Source organism: Lonchura striata, chromosome 4A, assembly GCF_050655825.1.
Source record: "Lonchura striata isolate lonStrDom1 chromosome 4A, ASM5065582v1, whole genome shotgun sequence".
Taxonomy (NCBI): Eukaryota; Metazoa; Chordata; class Aves; order Passeriformes; family Estrildidae; genus Lonchura; species Lonchura striata.
Window position 1 is genome coordinate 818,318 of NC_140742.1, and position 22,391 is coordinate 840,708.

At 52.0% G+C, this 22,391-nt stretch overlaps 1 protein-coding gene and 1 long non-coding RNA gene across 4 annotated transcripts in view; one reads left to right on the top strand and one right to left on the bottom strand.

Annotated features, from left to right (window-relative positions):
• FGF13 (fibroblast growth factor 13) overlaps positions 1-2,440 on the bottom strand; it is a 172,054-nt gene extending 169,614 nt beyond the window's left edge. Inside the window, exon 1 of one of the 3 annotated variants that reach the window (XM_085570695.1) lies at positions 2,417-2,440. Coding sequence is in view for 2 of the 3 variants with exons in the window: in XM_031504774.3 (XP_031360634.1) it covers positions 1,343-1,391 (49 nt within the window). In the remaining variant the exon portion in view is untranslated. Of the gene's footprint in view, positions 1-1,342; positions 2,054-2,416 lie in introns of those variants that run through there. The other 2 variants (XM_031504774.3, XM_031504773.3) reach the window with 2 other exon arrangements.
• A 150-nt stretch (positions 2,441-2,590) lies between these two features.
• LOC146763256 (uncharacterized) lies at positions 2,591-5,373 on the top strand. The gene is made up of 2 exons (XR_014952466.1): positions 2,591-3,114; positions 3,387-5,373. It is a non-coding gene; the product is annotated as an uncharacterized LOC146763256 (long non-coding RNA).
• Positions 5,374-22,391: the final 17,018 nt, after the last annotated feature.

Sequence of the window (22,391 nt, forward strand, 5' to 3'; positions counted from 1 at the left end):
AAAATCAAAATCAACTCAACTTCAAAGGATATAATGTAAAGGCAAAACATATTTATCTGGAAAAAGTAAGGTTTTGCAATGCATCTAAGTTGTGAAGTCGATTGTGTTGCTAAGAAAAAAAATGTCATGCAAACGCTAAGGATTTGGACATGAGACAGAACATAGTAAGAAGGGGAAAGACAGAGTTAGGGAAAAAAAACTCACATTAAAAGTATATATATATATTAAAAAAAAATCTTTCCAAAGTGTTAAACATAAATTTTCAAAACCACGAAACAAGAAAGCTTTTTATCAGGAACAGAAAGGCTGTATTGTTTGGATTCGGCCTCTCAGGCTGCTAAAAAAGTAAACGGCAGGGAAGCGTCCCACTCCGTTTTACAAACTGGGAAATAAGGAGCATGTTTTGGTCCTTGGGGAGGCCCGGCCGCAGCCCCGGGTCCCCGCAGCCCCCCGGGTCCCCGAGCGTGCGGTGTGCGGGGACAGCGAGCCCCGCAGCCGGCCGGGGCGGGCAGGGGCACACCGGCACCTGTGCGAGCTGGCACTGGGACCAGAGCCCGCAGGGACCCGGCACTGGGACCCGGCACTGGGACTAGAGCCAGCAGGGACCCGGCACTGGGACCCGGCACTGGGACCCGAGCCCGCAGGGACCCGGCACTGGGACCCGGCACTGGGACCCGGCACTGGGACCCGGCACTGGGACCAGAGCCCGCAGGGACCCCAGCAGGGACCCCGGCAGGGACCCCGGCAGGGACCCCCGCACCCCAGCCATGCACCGGTGCGGGCAGCCCGGCCCCGCACGCCCCCAGCGCCGCGGGGCCCGGGGCGAACCGGGGCGGGGAAGCCCCGAGCCCGTCCCGGCTGTGTCCCCCCGAGCCCGGCTGTTTCCCCCGGCCCCGGCTGTGTCCCCCTGTCCCCGGCTGGGTCCCCCTGTCCCCGGCTGGGTCCCCCCGAGCCCGGCTGTGTCCCCCTGTCCCCGGCTGGGTCCCCCCTCGCCCGGCTGTGTCCCCCCGGCCCCGGCTGGGTCCCCCGGCCCCCGTCTCCATGGCGATGTCTCTCCCCTCGCCGCCCGCTCCCCGGAGCCGGGGCCGCCGCAGCGCCGAGCCCCCCGGCCCCGGCCGGGAGCCGCCCCCTCCCCTCCCCGGCGGGGAACGGGGGGCCCCGCCGCCGCCGGTGCCGCATTGAGCGGGCCCCGCAGCCCTGCCGGTGCCGCTGCCGGGCACGGCGCGGCCGCTCCCTCCCGAGCCCGGCTCCCCGAGCCGGGGCTGCCCCGCGGCCGTGCCCCCCTCCCGGCCCGCTGCGCTCGGGCTGTCGCCGCTTGTCGCGGCGGCTGCGCCTGCCTTACCCTTGGAAGCATCTTTCTCTTCTTTGGGCTTGATCACCTTCCCGCTCATAGACCCCAGCTTGGGTGGGAAAATCCCCGGGAGCGTCGCGAATTCCGGCTGCACCCACAGAAAGCTCGGGCGGGGGGCCGCGTGCGTGCGTGTGGGGGATCCTCTACGCCGACAAGGCAGGAATATCACCAGGAGCAGGGGAAGGGGGGGGGATGAGGAGCCGGCGAGCTGCCCGCTCCCCGGCGCGGAGCCTCGGAGCCCGGCGGCGCCGCCGCGGTGCCTGCGGGAGCGGAGCGGGGAGCGGGGGGCTCCGGCAGCCGCAGCACCGAGCCCCTGCGCCGCTCGCCGTGCCGGAGACAAAAGCGATACTCCCTGTGTCTGCCCGGCCCCGGCCCCCTCCTTCCCCCGCCTCCCCGGCTCTGCCTCCCCTCCCCAGGGCGAGGGAAGCGCAGCTGGTCCTGCAAGTCCCACCGACCGCGGGGAGGGGGGTACCGTGACTCGGGGGGGGTTGTTCGCTTGGCTGTGTTGGGTTTGGGCTTTTCTCTTTTCGCATCCTCCCCTAATAATAATGGGATGGAGCAGCAGAGCTGCGGCCGCGATAGGAGGAGGAGGAGGAGGACGCGAGTCCCCGTCACTGCAGAAGAGGCGGCAGGTTTACGCTCGCGGCGGCGAGGAGGGCTGGAGGGGGCAGCTGCAGCCGCCCGGCTCCGCGCATCCCCCTCCGCGCCAGCCGCACCGGGGCTGCGTTTACCGGCACGGGGGGAGCGGGGGCAGCACGCCTCCCGCTGCCCTCCGGCGCCGCAGCGCTGCCCCGGGGCCGTGCCCGGGCTGTGCCCGGCCCGGGGAGCGGGGCCCGGCGCTCCCCAGCCTGTTGCTGCCGTGACGGGAGCGCCGGCCGGGGGCACAGGGGGCAAAGGGGGGATCGGGTTCCCGGTACCAGCGGGCACGGAGGGCAGCGGGGGATCGGGTTCCCCAGCAGGGAAGGCGCCGGCTGCCGCCCAGCCCGGCTGCTGTCACCCCTCCCTCCCCCTGCTCCATCCCCTCGGGAGCAGGGAGGGACCCCAGGAGCGGCCAGAGCCCCTCACCTGCGCTACAGCGGCGTGGCCCGGGCCCCTCTCCCCTCGCCCGTTGTCCTCGGTGGGGCAGAGCTTCCTCTGCCGGGGCCGCCGTCGGGGCAGGGACACAGCCGGAGCAGCCCCGGAGCCCGGCCCCGCTCGGCAGCGCCCAGAATAAACGGCGGGGAAGGGCGAGCCCCCGGCCGGCAGCCGGGCTCCTGCTCCCTCTCCCCGCGGCGGAGGGGCCGGTGTGGGGCGGGGGACACGAGGGATTTCCGCGGCTCCGAGGAGCGAGGCAGGGCTGGCAGCCGGGAGCTGCCGAGCCCCGAGCGGTGCCCGAGCCCCGCTGCCCGCCGGGGGTCCCCGGCACAGCAGCAGCCCCGGGGCCGCTATTTTTAGTGGGGCCGAATTGCTGCCCGGCAGCCGGGACAGCTGGGGACAGCCTGGGGACAGCTCGGCTTTCCACGGCCAGCGCTCCAGCCCCGGGCCAGGGCCCTGCCAGGCAGCAGGACCGCCTCTGAGTGAGTAAGTGGGTGATGAAACACGGCGTGGATGAAGTCTCATTGCCACCGCACGCAGGTGGCCGGAGATCAGGCGCAGCTGGGGATGTCAGGGTGTTTTAAACTCAGAATCAGCTGCGACCCTCCTCGCATTTGCCTTGGTAGGGTCAGCTTTGCTTTGCAGGACGCAGGATTGCTGGGGCACTGGTGAAGTCACCGTCACCACAGGTATTTCAAACCACAGAGGTTTCCCACTTGGGGACAAGGCTTAGCAATGATGTGGGAGTGCAGGTTAACAGCAAGATTTGGTGTCTCAAAGGCCTTTCCCAACCAAAATGATTCCAGCATTCTGTAAGCCCTCTGATGATAGCAGACTTGGAGTGCTCTCCATTAAGTCTATTTCACATGAGCCTCTTCAGCTGTTTGGTTTTTTAACACCTCGGAGACTCTCCAGGGGGTTAAAAACTTGGTCTTTTTCTTGCCTGTTTCTCTCCAAACAGGGACCACTGAATCTGGGGAGCTGGAAATGGAACGGGGAAGGAGAGATTCTCTGGTTCAGCTGAGCCAGTGCTGTCAGAAGGAGCTGATGAGCCCCAGCAAGGAGATCTCAGCTGTCCAGTACAACTTAGACCTGATTTCCAAAGGCACTTGCAGTGACTTTGCTGAGAGTCAGCAACAATTCATACTTCCTTTCTGAGAACTTTCCAACACCAAATGTCACTGCCAAATGTGACAGTGGGCCTGCCTTACCTGAGCCCTTCCCATCTTTGCCAGGAGACCTGTCCATTTTGCAGGAGTTATTACATTGACCAAATGAGGCCCATGCACTCAAGCTCATACACGGGAAGGATGCAGCAGCTCAGCAGGTTGTGGAAGAACTGCAGCAGCTGGTGGGCAGAGGGAGCTTACCCTGCTGTTTTAAAAAGAGTTTGCTTTCCCCCTTACTCGTTTTCAGGGCTTGGAAGTGTCAGTTAAAACAGTACTAAAATATCTTGTTACGCATGCAAAAGATAAGGGAATTTGCATGAAGGCTTACTGCAATCCACGTACAGCGGGCACAGCCTTCGATGTGACAGCTGCCTCGATGGCTCCAGCATCCCCTGGAGATGCTGTCTGTGGTCAGGCTGCTGCCTTACGTCTTCACATTCCCTCAGCAGTTCCTCGCTTTGAAGTGAGTATCTCTGGATTTTAGGGAAATCACTTCAGGTCTGGCTTTGCAGCAGAATTTCTTTAACTAACTCAAGTATTTAAACATGAATCTGAACCTCAGTGTCTCGGTACATCACTTCCCAACTATAGTAGGGGAAATTGTGCCCTCATTGCTTTCCAGCTCCAGCCCTGGAAGCTGAGAAGCACTCCAATGCTGTGGTGCCAGAAGTGATACACAGCAAGCTGCACAGCACAGCCAGGCTCAGCCTAAAACTTACCTGTACATGGCCCTGACACGGATCCGCTGGCAGCATTCTCTGAGTTGCTGAATGTACAGCAATTTCTGCACCTGCAGATAAATCAGGTACCCAGAGGAAGGAGATTTAGTGAAGTTTAATACAAAGGAATCAGATGTGTCTGTGTAAATGCTGATTAGGTGCTCCCTGTGTGCCTTGGGAGGGTTTAAATTCAAGACAGTCTTTGTTGGGGGAGCAGGATTTAAAGTCAGATATCAGTCAATTGTTCTAATTACACACCTTTTGTGCACCTCCAAGATTGCCATGGAGTCGTTTAAGCTGAGTGGCAGCAAGCCAGGCAGCACAAATGGCTGCAGCATCATCTGTACCCTGCATGGTTTCTGAATCTCCTTCCCAGAGGGACAAACAGGAAAGCCCCAGGCACAGCAAGGGCTGAGAGGAGGTGGAGTGAAACCTGAGGCTTTGCCAGCAGAGACATACACAGCAGGTCAGGTTTGGGCTCTCTGAATTCTCCCAGCTCGGGGTGGCTCTTGGGGAGCAGGCACAGCAGAGCTGCATGGAGCTGTGCCTCTGCTGAGGGGATTTATTCCATTTATTCCCCAGAAACATCTCCCAGAAGGTTCTGACTTGGCACGGGCTTGGCTAAGTCAAGTATCGCTTAACAATCTGAAACTGTAAACTGGAAGTGCTTTTATACAGCAAAGCTCTGGCTGCTTAATGTGCAGGAGCTATATGGTCTGTCTATAAAACACACAGTCAAGTCGTGAACATGCTTTTCCTGCCCTCGTAAAATATCTACAGAGACATATATCCCCTGGGGAATTTTGGAACTCACACAGATACAGTAGTGGCATTGCTCCTCAGTGTACTTTTTCCTTAGTTCTTTGGCTGATTTTCAAGTTGAAATTTTCTCTTTTCTGTAGGCAGGGGTTTGTAAAAGGTCCAGATTCTACTATTTTATATAGCAGGAATCTTACATTGTGCCTTTAAAGCTTTGTCATGATGGCTCCTGGTATGTTCCCAGTTAAATCTGAAGTAAAACTCTCCCTACATTCAGGCAGAGCAGGATTAGGCCGTACATTTAAGACTCCAGACATGATAAAGTCTCACTAATACAAGTCCTTAATCCTCATTTAAATTTATATTTCAATATTCATACTGGCATCTAGAGGTATCTGTTCAATGTGGATAAAATAAGTAAGGCATGTGCCTGGTTTGGTTGCCTCTGTTTTGCAGTGGTGCCTATGAAATCAGCCCAGAGAAATCCATTGCACATCTCTTATTTCCTGGCCTACCACTGCTTCAGCTGGAATGCCAGGGCCAATTTCTGTACTACCAGTTGTGTGTTACAATAAACCCCAGGAAGATTTACAGGTGAGATAAATACTAAACCCAGGGCCAAAGCACAGCCTGTCCCCGAGCAGGCGTGTCCCTGTTCCAATGGATGTTCCATTTGGCCCCCAAATTATTTTTACCATTCCTATTCCTGCGCAGTCCTAAGCACTACACAGAAGATCTTTTTTGGGCAGACAGCTTGCTGTGCACAATCTTCTTCCTTTTGATTGCCAAAACCCAACTGCTGCACGCAAATAGAGTTCCAGCTAATGGATGGTATGGAGATTGCAGTTTAATTTCTCTAAGTAATTCAGTCTGATCAACAGAGAAGAAGAGAGTAATTCTGTCTGATCAACAGAGAGAAGAAGCCCTTAGAAGATCCAAGTGGGAAGGGATAATGATCACACATCCACGGAGGGCTGGCCCTGGCTGGGTGCCAGGTCCCACCAAAGCTGCTCCATCACTGCCCTCCTCAGCAGGACAGGGGACAGAAAATAGAACAAAAGCCCTATGGGTTGGGATAAGAACAGGGAGGGATCACTCACTAATTACTGCCACGGGCAAAACAATTAATTCAATGTCTTACAAATCAAATGAGAAGTAAAAACTAAATCTTGAAAACCTCCAAAAGAAGCTTCCTGTCTTAAAATGCTGCCCAGATTACCTCTACTAGATGCCTGCCTGCCAGCCTTCCTCTGAGGCTGCCCCTCTCCCCAAGTCTGATCAGCTGGAGCTGTTTCAGGACTCTCCTTCACAGCAGCATCACCCTGACTGCAGCACCTTCAGGGCCACGGTGAGGTTTGGCACAGCACAACTGAGGAGCAGGGGCAGGGCTGCCAGGGGTGGCCCGGGCTGCTGCAGTGGGACAGCCTCGGCCAGGACCAGCAGATGAAGCTCACCCACCCTGCACTGAGCCCTTTGCACCGTGTCTCCTGTTCCCTCAGGTCGTGGGGCTCTGGTCCTGCCGTGTGTCCCAGGCTCCCCATCAGCTGAACTGGCAGCTCCCTCATCCACCTCTCACATGTCTCAGTCAGGTGGCACTGGCATTTCTTAGGTGCCAACCAAGTTTTGATCTCGATGCCATGCACGCCGCCACGTGTGAGCACGAGCAAAGAAATGAGAAATACTTTTCCCTTTTGTTTTTATAGAGTTTTTGAGTCGTCCTGACCCACCAAATTCCCCCAGCACAGAGGGCTGACTGCAGCAGTGTCTAGTAGCTAGCTTGATCTTGGAGAAAAGCAGACCTTTAGCTCTGAAAATCAATTGTCTCATGACTGGAGATGATTTTTTTTTAACAAAGCAGACTTCAGGTAAGCTGGGGGATTTGGATTTGTTCAAGGCAGAGCTTGCAGCTACAGCCTTTCTCCTTTAGACCAGAATGAAGTGCAGGTCCTTGCCCCTCCTGCCCAGGAGGATTCTGCCTGCTCATCCTTTGCAGAGAACCACAAACACTTCAGGAGATGTACCCTGCTCAAAGAACTGTGCTTGGAGGTCAGAGTTTAGAAAGGGAAAGGATTTTAAACTGGTTTGTACGTATTTAAAAATCTGTTTCCAAAGCTCCATATCAACTGTGTTGATATAATTGAATTTTTTTGATGTTTTCCTCTTGCCTCATAGCCAAGCAGTGTGTTCAGATCAGAGATGCTGTGTGCAGTAACCTGTCTGCACCAACACTCGACATTTTGTGTGAGGCAGGAGAGCACCTGGGCTCAGTGCTGGGGACACCTGGTCATGCCAGCCTTCACTGGCCTTTTCCTGAAACTCTGCCAGACACCACCTTGGAGCACCACTAAAGCTGTGCTTTCAGCTTTGGTTCCCTGTTCCCCATCTCTCTCCTCCAAAATTATCCCTTGGTGTACAAACTTTTTAATTTCTGGTGACACTGTGATAGCTGCAGATACATTTTCATAGCCCCGGGATGTGGCTTGCTGTGCCTGCAGCCTGAGTGGTCCCTTGGCAGTGCCCGCTTTGTGTCTGTTTTGTTGTTCCTGTAGGGAATATGCCAGCAGGGATGGGGCTGGGATCCTGCTGGCTCAGGAGCAGACACCGATGCTGCTCTGTTTGTAAACACTTCCAGGCTAAAATTAGCAGGAGTCAGAAGAATCATTTACGAACATCAAGCTCCCCCAGCCGTCCTGAAGAACATCTCAGGCGTGTGGCCACGTGTGCCAGGTTTACACGGTGCCCGTGTCACCGTCCTGCCAGCTGCCACCTCCTCTGCCCTGCCCTGCCTGGCTCCACAGCCCTGGGCCTGGCAGCACCACCAAGATCGAGCACATCTGCAGCTGCAGGGACTCCCCAGAGCCCACCTTGTTCCACCTTGTTCCACCTTGTTCCACCACCTTGTTCCACCTTGTTCCACCTTGCAGCAGCACCACCAGTACTGAGCACATTTGCAGCTGCAGGGACTCCCCAGAGCCCACCTTGTTCCACCTTGTTCCACCTTGTTCCACCACCTTGTTCCACCTTGTTCCACCTTGCAGCATCACCACCAGTACTGAGCACATTTGCAGCTGCAGGGACTGTCCCGGGCCTCCCTAACGCCTGGCAGAGACTGGGAGAAAAGCTCTGGCCAGCTGGAGTGCTGTCCAGCAGAACGGGGGTTTTGGGGTCTGGCTGCACCTCAGAAGTGTGAGCATCTCTGAGCAGCCCTGTGCTGTGCCCTTTCAGGCTTGGGGAAAACTGGCCCACGCTGGCTCCAGCCTGCCATGGGCACGAACCAGGGTGGAAGAGCCCCACGTGTCCCTTCCTTCAGCACCTACAGGCAGCAGGTGATAAAAAAGCCTTGGCTGTGGCTGCAGGAAGCACAGCCAGAGGAGCAGTGCCATGCTTGGACAACACGTTCAATACAATCCAAACGATCTGAATATTCCATGGCAAATAAACCTGGGTCTTTGCAGACCCTGGAGCATCAGCTGGGCTCCTCCAGTCCCCCAGGCACACACAGCTCTTACCCAGCTGACCCCTCAGTAATGGACACAGAGCTCCTGAGCTGGGGACAGGTGTGGCACCATGCCTCGGGCAGCACAGCTGGGCAGCACAGCTGGGCAGCAGGACACACTGGGCAGCACAGCTGGGCAGCACAGATGGGCAGCAGGACACACTGTCACCAGGACACACTGATACCAGGACACACTGTCACCAGGACACACTGATACCAGGACACACTGGCACCAGGACACACTGGCACCAGGACACACTGGGCAGCAGGACAGGCTTGCAGCAGGACACACTGATACCAGGACACACTGGCACCAGGACACAGCAAGGCCAGTGCCTGGCAGCACCCAGGTGAGTGTGAGCAGAGCCCAGCAGCCCCAGCTCACCAAACCCCAGGGGTCCTGGCCATCCAGCTTTCCTGCAGCCCGGAGCTCCTGCACTGGGGAGGCATCAGCAGCTCCCTACAGAAGCAGCAGGAGCCAGTGAGGCACGGGGCACCTTTGGAAGAGCCAGCTCCTTTCCATTTGAGTGTGGTGCCAGCATTTCCATCCCTCTGCCCTCGGCAGAGCCCGCACACGTGTGCCCTGTCATGTCCACAAAACACCCAGCTGCAATCCATGTCCCACTGCCTTTCCTGCATGCAGAGCATCCCATCCACTCCAGAGAGGATTCCAGGAGGGGGAGGAAGCTGAGCACAAACAATAGCTGTGATCAAGCCCTGCTGCACGGGTGATCTGTGGGAAGCGCCAGCCACTCAGAGATGGCAGCTGCTGCTCCAGAGCTTTTTATACTCCTGGAGTCACTCCACAAACGCTTCCTGCTCTAGAATGCTCGTAGGATTCCGTTCAAAGGGAGAGGAGAGGTGTGCACAATGAAAGCATGGGCCAAGTCTGGAATTTTAAAGATGACAGAATTAAGTATTGCATAAAAATCCCAACATAATATACAAAGAGGAGTAGCCTGACATGAGCAGTTTCAAAGTAGGGAATCACAACAAACAAGGAAATCTATAACAGGGGGGGAAGACAAAAAAGAAGTGGAGGGCAACAAATAAAGCATTTTTATCTTGGAAAATACAAATCTTAAAGATCCAGGCTCAGACAGGTTTTGTCTTACATTTTTAACAAAGGACTCCCTGCCTCCCACAAGAAACAAATAAATTTGGTAAAGGAGGCTTGGCTGCTCTCTTGTGAGGGCTGAGTGATGGACGTGCCCAGTGGTGCAGGCTGAACCCTGCTGTGCTGGTTCCAGCCCAGCTGTGGCAGTTCCAGCCCAGCTGTGGCAGTTCCAGCCCAGCTGTGCTGGTTCCAGCCCAGCTGTGGCAGTTCCAGCCCAGCTGTGGCAGTTCCAGCCCAGCTGTTGGTGACTCAGAGCCCCACTGGGAGCGTGTGTGTGACACAAAGGTTGGCACCCACGTTATTTACAGCTCAGCTCAAGGCACTCACAGAGGGAAAGGAAAGCAAGTCGAGCTGAACGTCACCCATTCTTTGGAGTCTTCCTCCTAAGCCCTGGAGCCTGGCACACCCCCGCTAAAATGAATGAGAACTGGTGTGCTAAACCCCATCCTCCTCGTGTTTTGTTGTTGCAGCCATGTAGTTTCAATTGCTCCTCAGACACAGTTCTTGTAGGCACAAATTGCATCACTACCAATTATTTTTCCTGAAGTAGCAAGCATCACTGTCACTGTGTCATAACTAAGGCAGTAATACAACTCTCAGAAGTGATTTAGGGAAATAAAGCAGGTCTGATTAGCAAGCATCTTCTTTAAAGCAAACTACCGTAAGTCATTAATCATCAAAGTTTCTAATTTCAGAAATGAGTTAACTGAACTTTAATGAGACAAACAGCTTTTAAAAGCTGCCACCACGAGACTGTCTGCACTAAACTGGGAGAGTGCTGTAAAATGACTGATTTCATTACCAGTCCCAGGAAGCTCTCTGCCAGCAGCAGCTTCAGGAGTCTCAGAAATCTCCACATTCCTTTCAAAATTGCACTTATTTATGGTCTCTTCCAGCACCAGCGGGGTCAGTGCACCCGTTCCCAACCAAAGCAGTCCCAGGAAGCCCAAAACCCCAGAGCTGTGCAGGGACAGCTGCTCTGAAGGGAGAGTCCAGCCCTGCCAAGTGCCAAACCTGCAGAGGGGCTGGGATCAGCAGCCCAAGGGACTCCATCCCTCTGGATTTAAATGAGTTGGACAATAAGCTGTTTAAGAAGCTTTTTACTGTGTTAATCCATACAACGCAGTGTCATATTTGGTTTTTTCATTAAAAGATAATTAAGGGAAACAGCAGCAGCCAATAACTTGAAAAAAAGGGAAATGAATCAACTAAAAACTGCCCACCTGTATTTACTGACATCCAGCGTGGCAAGATAATGCTTCCCAAGAAACAATCCAAGTGGCGCTCCTGACAGCGAAGCACTAAGAGCCATTTCCATTAAGAATACCTGGAAGAGCTACTTCTTCCTGAAGGAGAGATGAGGAGAGCTCTTCACTAATGCCTCGTGATTCATTTCCCCAGCAGCCCCTCTAATGAAGAGCTGCTGTGCTCTCCTCCAGAGTGAAGCACCTACTCCCTATCCCCAGGGCTCTGCCCAGCACAGCCTCACTTCTTCCCTCTCCTTCCTTAGTCAGAGCTTAAAAATGCCATCACACCATCTGGGTAGCTTTGACCCCCATGAAAAACAGGTTATTTCTAGAAGAAATATTTGCCCACCAGGCTCCCTGTTTCAACTGTACTGGGATTTCAGGATGATCATCAAGGACCAGCACCCACCAGCAAGAAATCCTCTGATTTTAACACAGAGGCACGTGAGAAAGTGAGTAAAGGTATTTTGTGAGAGGAATTGTTTTGTCTGAACAAAATAGGAACAGTAGCTAACAGGCTGTGGAGCTTTAGAGTCACACACTAGAGAAGTGTAGGATCTGGAAAACATAAAAGTTAAAATCCCAAGGCATCACCAGAACAAGCAGGGCTGGACCTGTGCTGGGTCCAAACCATCTAAGGCTTTCAGTTTTAACAAAATACCATGTCCAGAGCAAGCAGGTGCTCTAGGAGGGCCATGCAGGTGCTCGGGAGGTGCTGAACAGCCAGAAGAGCATGGTCTGTGCCCCCAGGTGTCAGAGGCACTCAGGGCTGAGGTCTGGCCCACCTCAGCATCCTCCCGTGCCCTGCAGGGTGGGAGCAGGCAGCACGCTCCCCCCTTGGCACAGGGCACGGCCCTGCTCAGCTCCGGGGCTGAAAGTCTCTGGTTTGGGACGTTCACAGCCCGGCACCCAGCGAGTGCTGCTGCCAGAGGAAGCCCAGTCACCCTGCGAGGGGCAGGGGCGATGGGCTGGGTGCTCCTGTGCTGCCTGGGGGAGGGAGCTGCCTGTTCTCCATCCTCCAGCTGATTGCTGGAGCTCAGCAGCCACAATTAGCACTGGATTAAGGTTTTTAATGGCCTAACTACCTGCCATGTAGGCTGGACCCGACTTTCAGGTACCCTAATCATGGAGATGAAAGGGGGTTTTGTCCATCTGTGTCCAAGGGAGTTTTGGATCCATTAGCAATTATGTTAATGGATCTCTTTCCAGAGAATTAATTACTCCTTTGCCCAAATCACAGACAAGTTTGCTGTAAAAATTAATTACTTGGCATATACAATAATCTTAACAGTTGAATAATAAGCTACTTTTTATAGAATTCACAGAGGGGCCCCCCAGTCTCCCAACTTCTCCGAGTAGTTTCTGACTATCCAGTGAAAAGTCAGATCGCTGTTGTTGTCCTGCAATTCCTTTCCCATGATATTGGACAGCCCCAAAACTTGTGTGCTTCTCTTGCCTGCCCCAAAAGCAGAGTGCAACACTTTGCTGACATGAGCAGAGAGGTTGGCTTCGCCCAAATCCCAATCCTTTTGCCAAGTGCCCACATGAGCTAAATGCTTTCTGTGCACGGGTGATCACGGGAAGTAAATCTTCTCAGCTTTGTAAGATGATCACTTGATAAGGGGACACTTGGCTGCTTTTAGGAGTGTTTAGTGCAGCTGCAGCCCCTGCAAATTTCTTGAAGAAGCTTAAATATTAAAGGTCTTTTTATAGCCCTCACCAACATATGTGGCACTTTGCACGAACCCCATTTTCCTAGTTTAGGGCAAATTTGGGGAAAACCCTCTGGAAGGAGCACCCAGAAAACAAACCCCCACAGCCCCTCCCCACCCACCTGGTTCGGGAAAAGATTTTCTCAGAGAGAAGTGGAAAAGAACCTGTTTATTTAACAAACAAAGCACTCCCCAGCACCAAAGAAAATAACAACACCAGATGACAACAGAACTCTTTCAGCACTCTGAAGAGATGACAAATCCAGAAAGTCTCTCCTGGGAGTGGTCGCCGGGGTCTGAGGGGATTGCTCTGGGCACTGGGGATTGCTCTCCTTCATAAACTAATCCTTGGCATATTTGGAGGGGAAAGAAAGTGAAGCCAACAAAACCCCCCCAAAACAGAAAAACAGCACCTTCCTAATAGTAAAAATTACAGTTTTTATCATAAAACTTCTCTTTGCTGATGGGTTTCATGACTGCTTTGCCAGATGCAGGTGTTTTTAGCAATAAGACAACCTGCAACAAATCAACAACCAATCTAAATGTTAATCTAACCTCCCTTGAGGAAATTAATCTGGTTTAAATGTACAGAACAGTCCTGGCTCAGTTATTTTCTTAACCTTCTCAGTGCCCTTGAGTGTGCACAATTCGTACACGGGAACAGCATTTTCAATTTCTCGTGGACATATGTTATACAACCTCAGAGAAGAGTGCTGGAAATGATCATCTATGAAGAGCATGGGGCTTCCATCTGGCACCGTTTTGATTTGAGACTGACAAAAATATCCAGCAGAACTGCACAGAAAACACTGAGCTTGCTAATGGCCCAAATGGTATCTTCTGGGGAGGAAGGGGGAAGAAAAAGAATAAAGATGATGAAAATCAGACAATCTGCCAAGCGACATTTCAAATAGAAGGAGGGAGATTTGTGGTTTGGGTTGTGTCTCTTTTCCCCTGTAGTGCTGGGAGTGCCCTGGCTCCTGCCACAGGGAGCCACACAAATCTTTTCCTCAAGTTCTATTCACAGGAGGTGGGGAAATCACAATTGCCAAAGGAAGACAGGTCAGGATTAAAAGCAAGAAATATGTTGGTATGGTCCCAGAAAATTCAGTGGCAAAGACATTCAGTTCTGTTTTGGCTCATGTCAAATGCAATTGAAATTTTCATCCATTTGAAACAAAACCATTACCAGTATCAGATTAATAGATAATTAAGCATATAATAATAATAATAATAATAATAATAATAATAATAATAATAATAATGTAGTGAAAAAGATCACATGGGAAATCACCACAGGGTGCTACTACCCAGAGATAACTGCTGGAAGTGGATCCTAAGTCCAGAACAATTGAAAATAAAACAAATATGGCCTTAGAGCTGTAAACCCTCACAGGAGAAGGTTTTGCCTTCTGTGGTTCAAGACAGAGAAGGATTTTGGAGAAGTTTTCCCAGCACTCTGCCTCTTGCTGCTGTCCAGCCAACTGCAGTTTTATGTGCCAGGAAATTGATTAATGGGCTAAATATCTCACAAAACAGAGAAAAGGATTCTGCAAAAAATAACTTCTTGCAGTGAAAGCCAGAGTGTGGGCTGCACCATCAAACTTTTACAGATTTGCAAATGTCAGCCAGACTGGCAAGACCTTTTACTGCAGCCCAGGATATTTATCTCTGAGGAAACACTCAGATTTATTTCATTTATTTAAAAGGAAGAATGAGCTGCTTTCCTGGGACTCCAGATAGCTGCTATGGCCTGTAACTTCTGCTCTGCATCTAGCTGCAAAGGCAGACCCAGAGCACCCCAAAGGGAGGACTCAGAGCACCCCAAAGGCTGACCCAGAGCACCCCAAAGGCAGACCCAGAGCACCCCAAAGGGAGGACTCAGAGCACCCCAAAGGGAGGACTCAGAGCACCCCAAAGGCTGACCCAGAGCACCCCAAAGGCAGACCCAGAGCACCCCAAAGGGAGGACTCAGAGCACCCCAGCTCTGCTGCCCAGCACATCCTGTGCCAGTCCGTGCCATTCCCTTCTGCTGCCCAGCTGTGGCATTAAAGCCAGCAATTCTTACCCCATGGCGTGCAGCTCCTGACTTTCTGGAGCTGGAGGTCAGATTTATACAGACCAAATGCTGGTCGTGCCTGTGCATCCTCCAGTGGCTCCCAAGGACAGCAAATGCCTTTGAGATCTCTGGATGAACACGATGTGGGACCAAAGTCATGAGGCTGCAAAGATCACCAAGGTGAGATCTTAGGGGAAAATATCCTCCAAACTGTGTGAAAACAAACTTCTTCTTGGTGAAAAGCACAGTTGGGAAACATCCCAGGCAGCTGTTCTTCAGCTCTCTGGGGCCCTGCCAGGTCTTATGTCTATGGCAGCTCTGAGCTGAGAACAAGTGTGATGAATTCCTGCCAAGAAGGTAATGGTTTTGAGTTGTAAGCACCTAAAAATAGTCATATGTGATGGAATTGCCTCCTCAGCCATAGCTGCTGCAAGGGTGCAGTGCACCGTGTCCCCCAGAGCTGGGGGGTCCTGCATGCACTGGGGCAGGGCATAACTGGGTCTCCTTCACCTCCCCAGGCTGAAGAGCAGCCAGGGCAGCAGGGTTTGCAGCACCAGCTCACTGGCACAGCACAGCACGATCATTTCTCAACATGACCCTTTCAGCACATACAGAAAGCTCAGTCTTAATCTCATAACATTTGCAAGGAAATCTTTTTAATCAGTAATGAAAGCCAAACATTATCCAGCCTTTATTGACCTGCAATAACAGAACACTGCTGTACATGTCCCCTGTGCCTCTGCACAGGTTCATTGGATTCCATCTGTGGCTGGTGTTTATTCTTAGCTCACAAAGCTGAGAGAGTTTATATTATTGATTTGCTGTATTTCAGGTTCAATCCCTTGGTGCCCCTCACCCTGAAGGAATGAAGTCAGAAAGAGTTAACGCCTTTACTTCCAAGGCACCACCACGATGGGGGTTACCCAACCCCACATCCCTCTGCCAGAGCCCAGTAAATGAACTGGGAAGTGCCAAACCTGCACCAACAGCAACATTTGCAACTGCAGAAGCATTCACGAGGTGCAAAATCACAAAGTGCAAAATCACAAGGTGCAGAAGCATTCACAAGGTGCAGAAGCATTCACAAATTTGCTCCCGGTAAAAGAAGAAGTGATGGGTTCAGAGCAGCAGAGTGGAAAGGCCCAGCAGAGAGGTGCCCCAGGCTGGGAGCAGCCCTGCCCTGCTGCTGGCTGGGCTGGCAGCCTCTGCAGCCCCAATCTCGGCTCCTGCCCCCCAAACCTTTTCCCTGCTGCTCCCGTTTCAGGAGCTGGCCCAGCAGCTGGGAGAGCTGGGGCCGGGCTGTCACTTCTCTGTGCTCCAGCATCCCTCAGCATCCCTGCGCAGGAGCTGCAGGCAGCCGTGGGGAGAGCCAGCGCTCCAGCAGTGCAGTGACACTCACGCATCACTCCCGAGAGCTGCGGGGCACCAGCCTCTGCTCTGGCCGAGCCTTCCCAGGAGCAGCCACGTCCCCCACCAGGGGCTTGCCAGCGTTCATTTTCAGCTTAGAGGGACCCAAAGCCACAGCGAGTGCTGTACAATTCCCACGTTATTTTGCTCTCAATGTGTGGCATCCCTGAGGCCATGACAAGAGGCGCCTCGAGAAGATTTAATAAGTGGCACAGGGAGGGAACAGACTGGAGCACATCCTCATCTGGAGAAGCTGTGGAACAGTTTCCCCAGGCATGTCAGGAAAGTGGCATTTCTCTCACTCCTCAGAGCCTCCAGCTCAGCTTGGGGCAGAGCTGCCTGTGCAGCCACAGGAGCATCTGGAAACTGCACTGAGCTGAGGGAGCTGGGAGAGCCCGTACAGAGATCCACAACTGCCTTTATTTTCCCTTCCCTGGGAGCTTTTCCAGCGAATCTGAGCTGCCAGCTTGCCTTGCTGAGTTTGACTGCACGCAGAGCAGCCCCTGCCCTGCAGCCTGGGCAGCACTAACCTTCCCTCCTCCTGCACCAGCTCCATGCTCCATGCCAAGGCCAGCTCGGTAATCAGACAGCTGTAGCTTCTCAAGGGCATTCTGGTGTAAAACACACCAAAACAAGAGAATACAGCAGAAAAGCAAGCTATTGCACTAAAATATGGAGGCCAGGACTAGAAGAAGTGCTGGCTAGAGAACAGCCAGGAGAACCTGGCTTCAATAGCAGGAATCTTGAAATAACTGCTCCAATGGCTCATGCGCTCCTGATGTTAGCCTTTAACCCCTTCTTTCCATGCAAAAAGCTTAAGCAGAGCTCTCACCACATAATCACGGTGTGACCCTCGGTGCCTGGTGCCCCGGGGCATTTCACACACCGGGCTCAGCCCCGTTCCATTCTGACAGCCCTCAGAGGCTGTGTGCAAACAGGAATAACCAGCAAACATGAATAACCAGCCTCTGCATGAATGCAGTTGCCTAGGTAAGGGTTTTTCAGAAAGGTTTGTGCTGGGGCTGTGTGCCCAGCCACAGCAAATTTATAGTGACCACAGCGTGACAGAGCACTAAAATATTAAAGTCTTTGTATTGTGATTGTACTTGGGGATTGCTCAGCTGGCTCTGAAAAGTAGCTGTGACTCTATAAATAGTAAGTACTTTATCATTTCTTGACTACTTTAAACACGCTGCTGTATTTCAGCTGTGATTCAGAGTAAATCAAATTCCTTGTGAGGTATGGCAGAAATGTTGTGTGTGCTAGAGGTGCACCCTGAGCTGGCATAAATCAGCACAGCCCCACTGATGTCTGAGGACAGGATGCCAGTTTCTGCCAGCTGCAGGTCTGCAGGGCAGTGTTAGTGTCACTCCTGCAAGACTGAGATACAAATAAATAAACATCAAACACCCAAATATTCACTGTGGCCCTCACTGTCCCCCTGAGAGCCACCCAAAGCAGCTCTGAAAAAGTGCTTATCCCCTGTGATGTCATTCACTCCTGTAAAGGGATTAGAAGTGATGTTCAGAGCTGCTTAATATTTGCCATAAATCTCCACGCTGTGTAACAGTACACTTTGTTGAGGAATATTACCTGGAAATTAGAAACCCAGTGAGCCATTGATTTTTAAAATGCCATGGGTCCAGAATTTCTTCACAACAGGATGCAAATAAACTCAAAGTAAATTAGTGCTTACCAGAGGGGAAAAGAGAACAGGATCTATATCCTGGGTAACATTAGAAAACAAAAGATTAATGAAACCCTGACTTGAAAACTCAAATGACCAAGGAACTAAGAAATGTACCCGTAAAAGGTAACATTAATTGAGGAGCTATGGGGACATGCACAGCAGGGACAGCAGAAATAGATTTCCCTGCTCTGTGCAGCACGAGAGCTTGCTGTGCACCCGTGTTCCCCTGTGAGCTGGATGGGGCTGTCCTTTGATGCCCAGCTGGATGGGGCTGGCTCAGAGGAGACAGGAGCTGGCAGCCTGGCACTGCACCCACCCAAGGCTGTGCTCTGCACACCTGCACCTGCACCCTGACACAGCAGCAGTGCTTTGTCCTGGCACAGACAGCGCTTCCTGGGCTCACACAGAGCAGTCTGTGCTTCCTCTGAGTGTTCTGTGCATCCTCTGAGTGTTCTGTGCTTCCTCTGAGTGTTCTGTGCATCCTCTGAGTGTCCTGTGCATTCTCTGCGTGTTCTGTGCTTCCTCTGAGTGTTCTGTGCTTGTTTCCTCTGAGTGTTCTGTGCATTCTCTGAGTGTTCTGTGCTTCCTCTGAGTGTTCTGTGATTCCTCTGAGTGTTCTGTGCTTCCTCTGAGTGTTCTGTGCATTCTCTGAGTGTTCTGTGATTCCTCTGAGTGTTCTGTGCATCCTCTGAGTGTTCTGTGCATCCTCTGGGTGTTCTGTGCTTGTTTCCTCTGAGTGTCCTGTGCTTGTTTCCTCTGAGTGTCCTGTGCTTGTTTCCTCTGAGTGTTCTGTGCATCCTCTGAGTGTTCTGTGCATCCTCTGAGTGTCCTGTGCTTGTTTCCTCTGAGTGTTCTGTGCTTGTTTCCTCTGAGTGTTCTGTGCATCCTCTGGGTGTTCTGTGCTTGTTTCCTCTGAGTGTTCTGTTCTTCCTCCGAGGATGACTCTGCTCGGTGTCTCAGAACAAGTGCCAGCACTGCCCTGTAGTGCCTGCAGAGCACTGTGAGGTGCCACGAAGGTGGAAGCAGAGATTCATGTTATCCCATACTCCCGAGTCCTGCTTTTCAAACACGCTCTGCTGGTGGCATCAAAGCATGCAGCTCTGCTTCTGCTCCCACAGGAGAGTGCAACAGGCACGGGCACCACGCAGGTTCCCCCGCCAGCACACTGACACATCCTGAAAGGGTTAAACCACCACCACGGGAAAGCAGGCTGCAGTGCTAAAAATAGAAAACAGCCCAAAAAAAAAAAAAAAAAAAAAGAAAAAAGAAAAAACCCCTTCAACTCATCTTTCTTAAATAAATCCATTTATTCCAGGGTTTCATAGAAACCTTATAGCTGAAATTGCTACAGGATAATTCCTTATAAGCCTTATAAGAAATGTTGCTGTCCCAGAGTCCCACTACAAATCCTGGCAAGAGTATTGGAGATAACAGATTGGATGCCATGGAAACCGAGACAGACCTAATTTGAGCAGTAACCATTGCTGTTATTTATTTAATTCTGATAAGCCATCTAAATGTGGAATGACTAAAGGTTCCACTGTGCTAAAAATAGCAGCCTTGTAATATTTTAATTCGCAAATCGCTGGTGTTTAACAATATTTTGGGCATCTGACATTAACATTCCTCATGCACTTTTGGAAGCTGATCATTACCCCCGTTCTTTTCCATTCTGTAAGGAGGAGATGGTGCCTTGTCCTTCCTCCTGACACTGATTTCACACCTGCAGGATGCCTTCCACCAGCCCAGGCTTCTCGTGGCACGGGGGCAGCTTGGAGCCCCCTGCTGCCCTCCTGTCCTCCCCCAAGCTTAAGGCAAATGTTTGAAAGAAGGCAGAACTGGGCCACAGGAACCTAATTCCCCTTCTCTAGGTGGTGCCAAGGACCTTTTGTGATTGTTTGATCTCAACAATGCCACAAATAAAGCTCCTTCTGAGGCACATCACCTCTGAGCTGGCTGATAGCTGCCATCTGTTCTCGCAACCCTGCCTCCATTTCCTGAGCTGGAGATACAAAAACCTTCAGGTGTAAATTTGCTATTTCTGTGGCTTTGGGATTTTACAGTGCTTCCAAAATGCCTGGAAACAGAAGAGAAACTGCCTTTGGGATGTCAGGACCAGACAGACCAAACTGAATTTCCTCCTATCTGACTGTGTGATCTTGATCTTGTAATCTTCAGTGTTTCCACAGCAGGAATAACACCTCCATTTCCCCTCTGGTCTGGATTTTAACCTTAAAGTGTGAATGCAGCTGTATTCCCTGGGAGGTTGTACACAGCATGCACAGCAAATAAAATCCTAGATGTGTTCTTGTTCTCGGGAATTCTCTGCTCCTCGCTCTCCTGCCTCCAGAGGGATCGTGTGCAGCCCTGTTCCTGGCTCCCCTCTTGTCAGGAAGGTCCAGCTACCTGAGCATCAGGCACTCCCCACGGCACCCATTCCTCAGAAACTTCCTCTTCTCTCTTCCATTTCCCACTTTGGAGCTGGGAGTTCCTGCTGTGGGAGGCGTGGATGGAGCAGAGCTGGCAGCACTGGGCCAGAGCAGCCAAGGCATCCCCTGGGCTGATGAATCCATGATCTGGATCCAGAGCATCCCCTGGGCTGATGAATCCATGATCTGGATCCAGAGCATCCCCTGGGCTGATGAATCCATGATCTGGATCCAGAGCAGCCCTGGGCTGATGAATCCATGAGCCTGGATCCAGAGCAGCCCTGGGCTGATGAATCCATGATCTGGATCCAGAGCATCCCCTGGGCTGATGAATCCATGATCTGGGTCCAGAGCAGCCCTGGGCTGATGAATCCATGATCTGGATCCAGAGCAGCCCTGGGCTGATGAATCCATGATCTGGATCCTTTTGCCAATGAAACCAGAGTGCTGATGGCATCAATGCAGCAGCAGTGCCAGGGAAAATCAGATAAAGATCCTGGCCCTGACACCTACGGGGAGTCTGGATTTGGTTCAGAAAGGAGGGACATGGCCAATACTGTGCCTCACCCTGCAATCAGCTGGGCAGAGCCTCTCCTCTCTGCAGCACAGGGCTGAAGGGTGAGTTGTCAGTGTTGTTTTCTTCAACAGTTCAGAAGTAGGACTGCAAGAAGGATATTCTGGGCAAGAATCAAAATGAATAAGGATCGCTTTCAGGATCTGTCACAACCAGAGACAGCATATATTTAGCTTCCATTGCTCTGATGTAGAAACAGGGAGCAGTGCTGGGATATTTAGAGCCTTCAAAGACCTTTTTCACTGGATTGCAGCTCCAGAGGTTCCTGCTGGGGCTGGCAGGCACTGATACTCTGTATTAGTGTGCAATGGTGCACCAGTCAATCTGTATGGGGCACAATAAGACTGGAATTACTGTGAACGAGCACAGGTTGCAATTACAGGTTTTTACCATTTCCCTGACTGTGCTACAGGACTGTTGCCAGTTTAAGGCTTTAATAGTTAGCAATTACTCACACAAGTGAAGGGTTCATTCATCAGCTGGGGTTTAATCTCCAGCATGATATGACTGCACAACCAGCTGCTGAGTTATCTGGCTAAAGGAGATCTTGATGGGCAGGATGAAGAATCTGATATGGCACTTCCTCTAGAAACCTGTACAAGGCTTCTAACAACCAGGCTGCAGCTGCTACAGAAACAGTTTCTGTCCAGCTTTCCCAAAAGCAGCAGTGTGGGGGCACGTGTGGTCTCCCATCCTGGTCACCTCTCTTTTCTGATTAGAGTCTGCAGAGATGTTCATCTTCTGAAGAGCATCCAAAGGCTGCTTTCCATAGAGGAAATCTCTCCTGAGTTATCCAGCTAACAGCAGGAAGCAGCTGCTGAAAGGGTTTTTGTTCAGACAGCCTCACAGGCGATAAAACACTGATTATTCATAGATAATAGGAAGATGTTGAAAAATTTCAAACTGAGATTTCACATAATAGGCATCTCAGACTGTCTATATTTAGCCTCCCAAATCTATACTTAAACTCCTACGTAGAAGTGGCCCAAAGGAAATCAGCCATTTGGAGCTGGCTGCTGCAGCTCGCATTATTAGCAGTATGAATTTGTTGGTACCATTTAATTTTCTCTTTCTAATCCTCTTCTCTCTGATCCTAAGCTCCTTCCCCACTGTCTTCTCTGCCTTTTAATAAGGACACGTGGCAGCCACGTTGGCTGGAAGGAGGTGGGGAGCAGCAGCTCCAGAGGCTTCGGGCAGTATGAAACACTCAGTGACCCCGAGCGGTGCTGCTGGTGCTGCGCAGCCCCTTCCTGCTCTGAGCCCATCCACACCCCCAGCTGCTCTGACACCCAAGGACCAGCAAGAACATGGGTCCTATCCACCCATTCACTGAAATAAATAAATGTTGTGTCCTAAGTGCAAACAGACACATCTGAGGCTCTGTGGGCTTCGAGGGATGTGTCTACAACAAAATGAGAGCACTGCAACCAACACTCTGCTCCTCACAAACAAAACCCTTCCACCCATTCCCTGCCTCAGGGCTGAGGCAGCTCCAGCAATCACAGCAGAGGACATAGAAAAAATTGTTAATTCCCTTTAATTCTGGAGCTGCCCTTGACATTCAGCAGAAAGACATGAGTGTACTGAA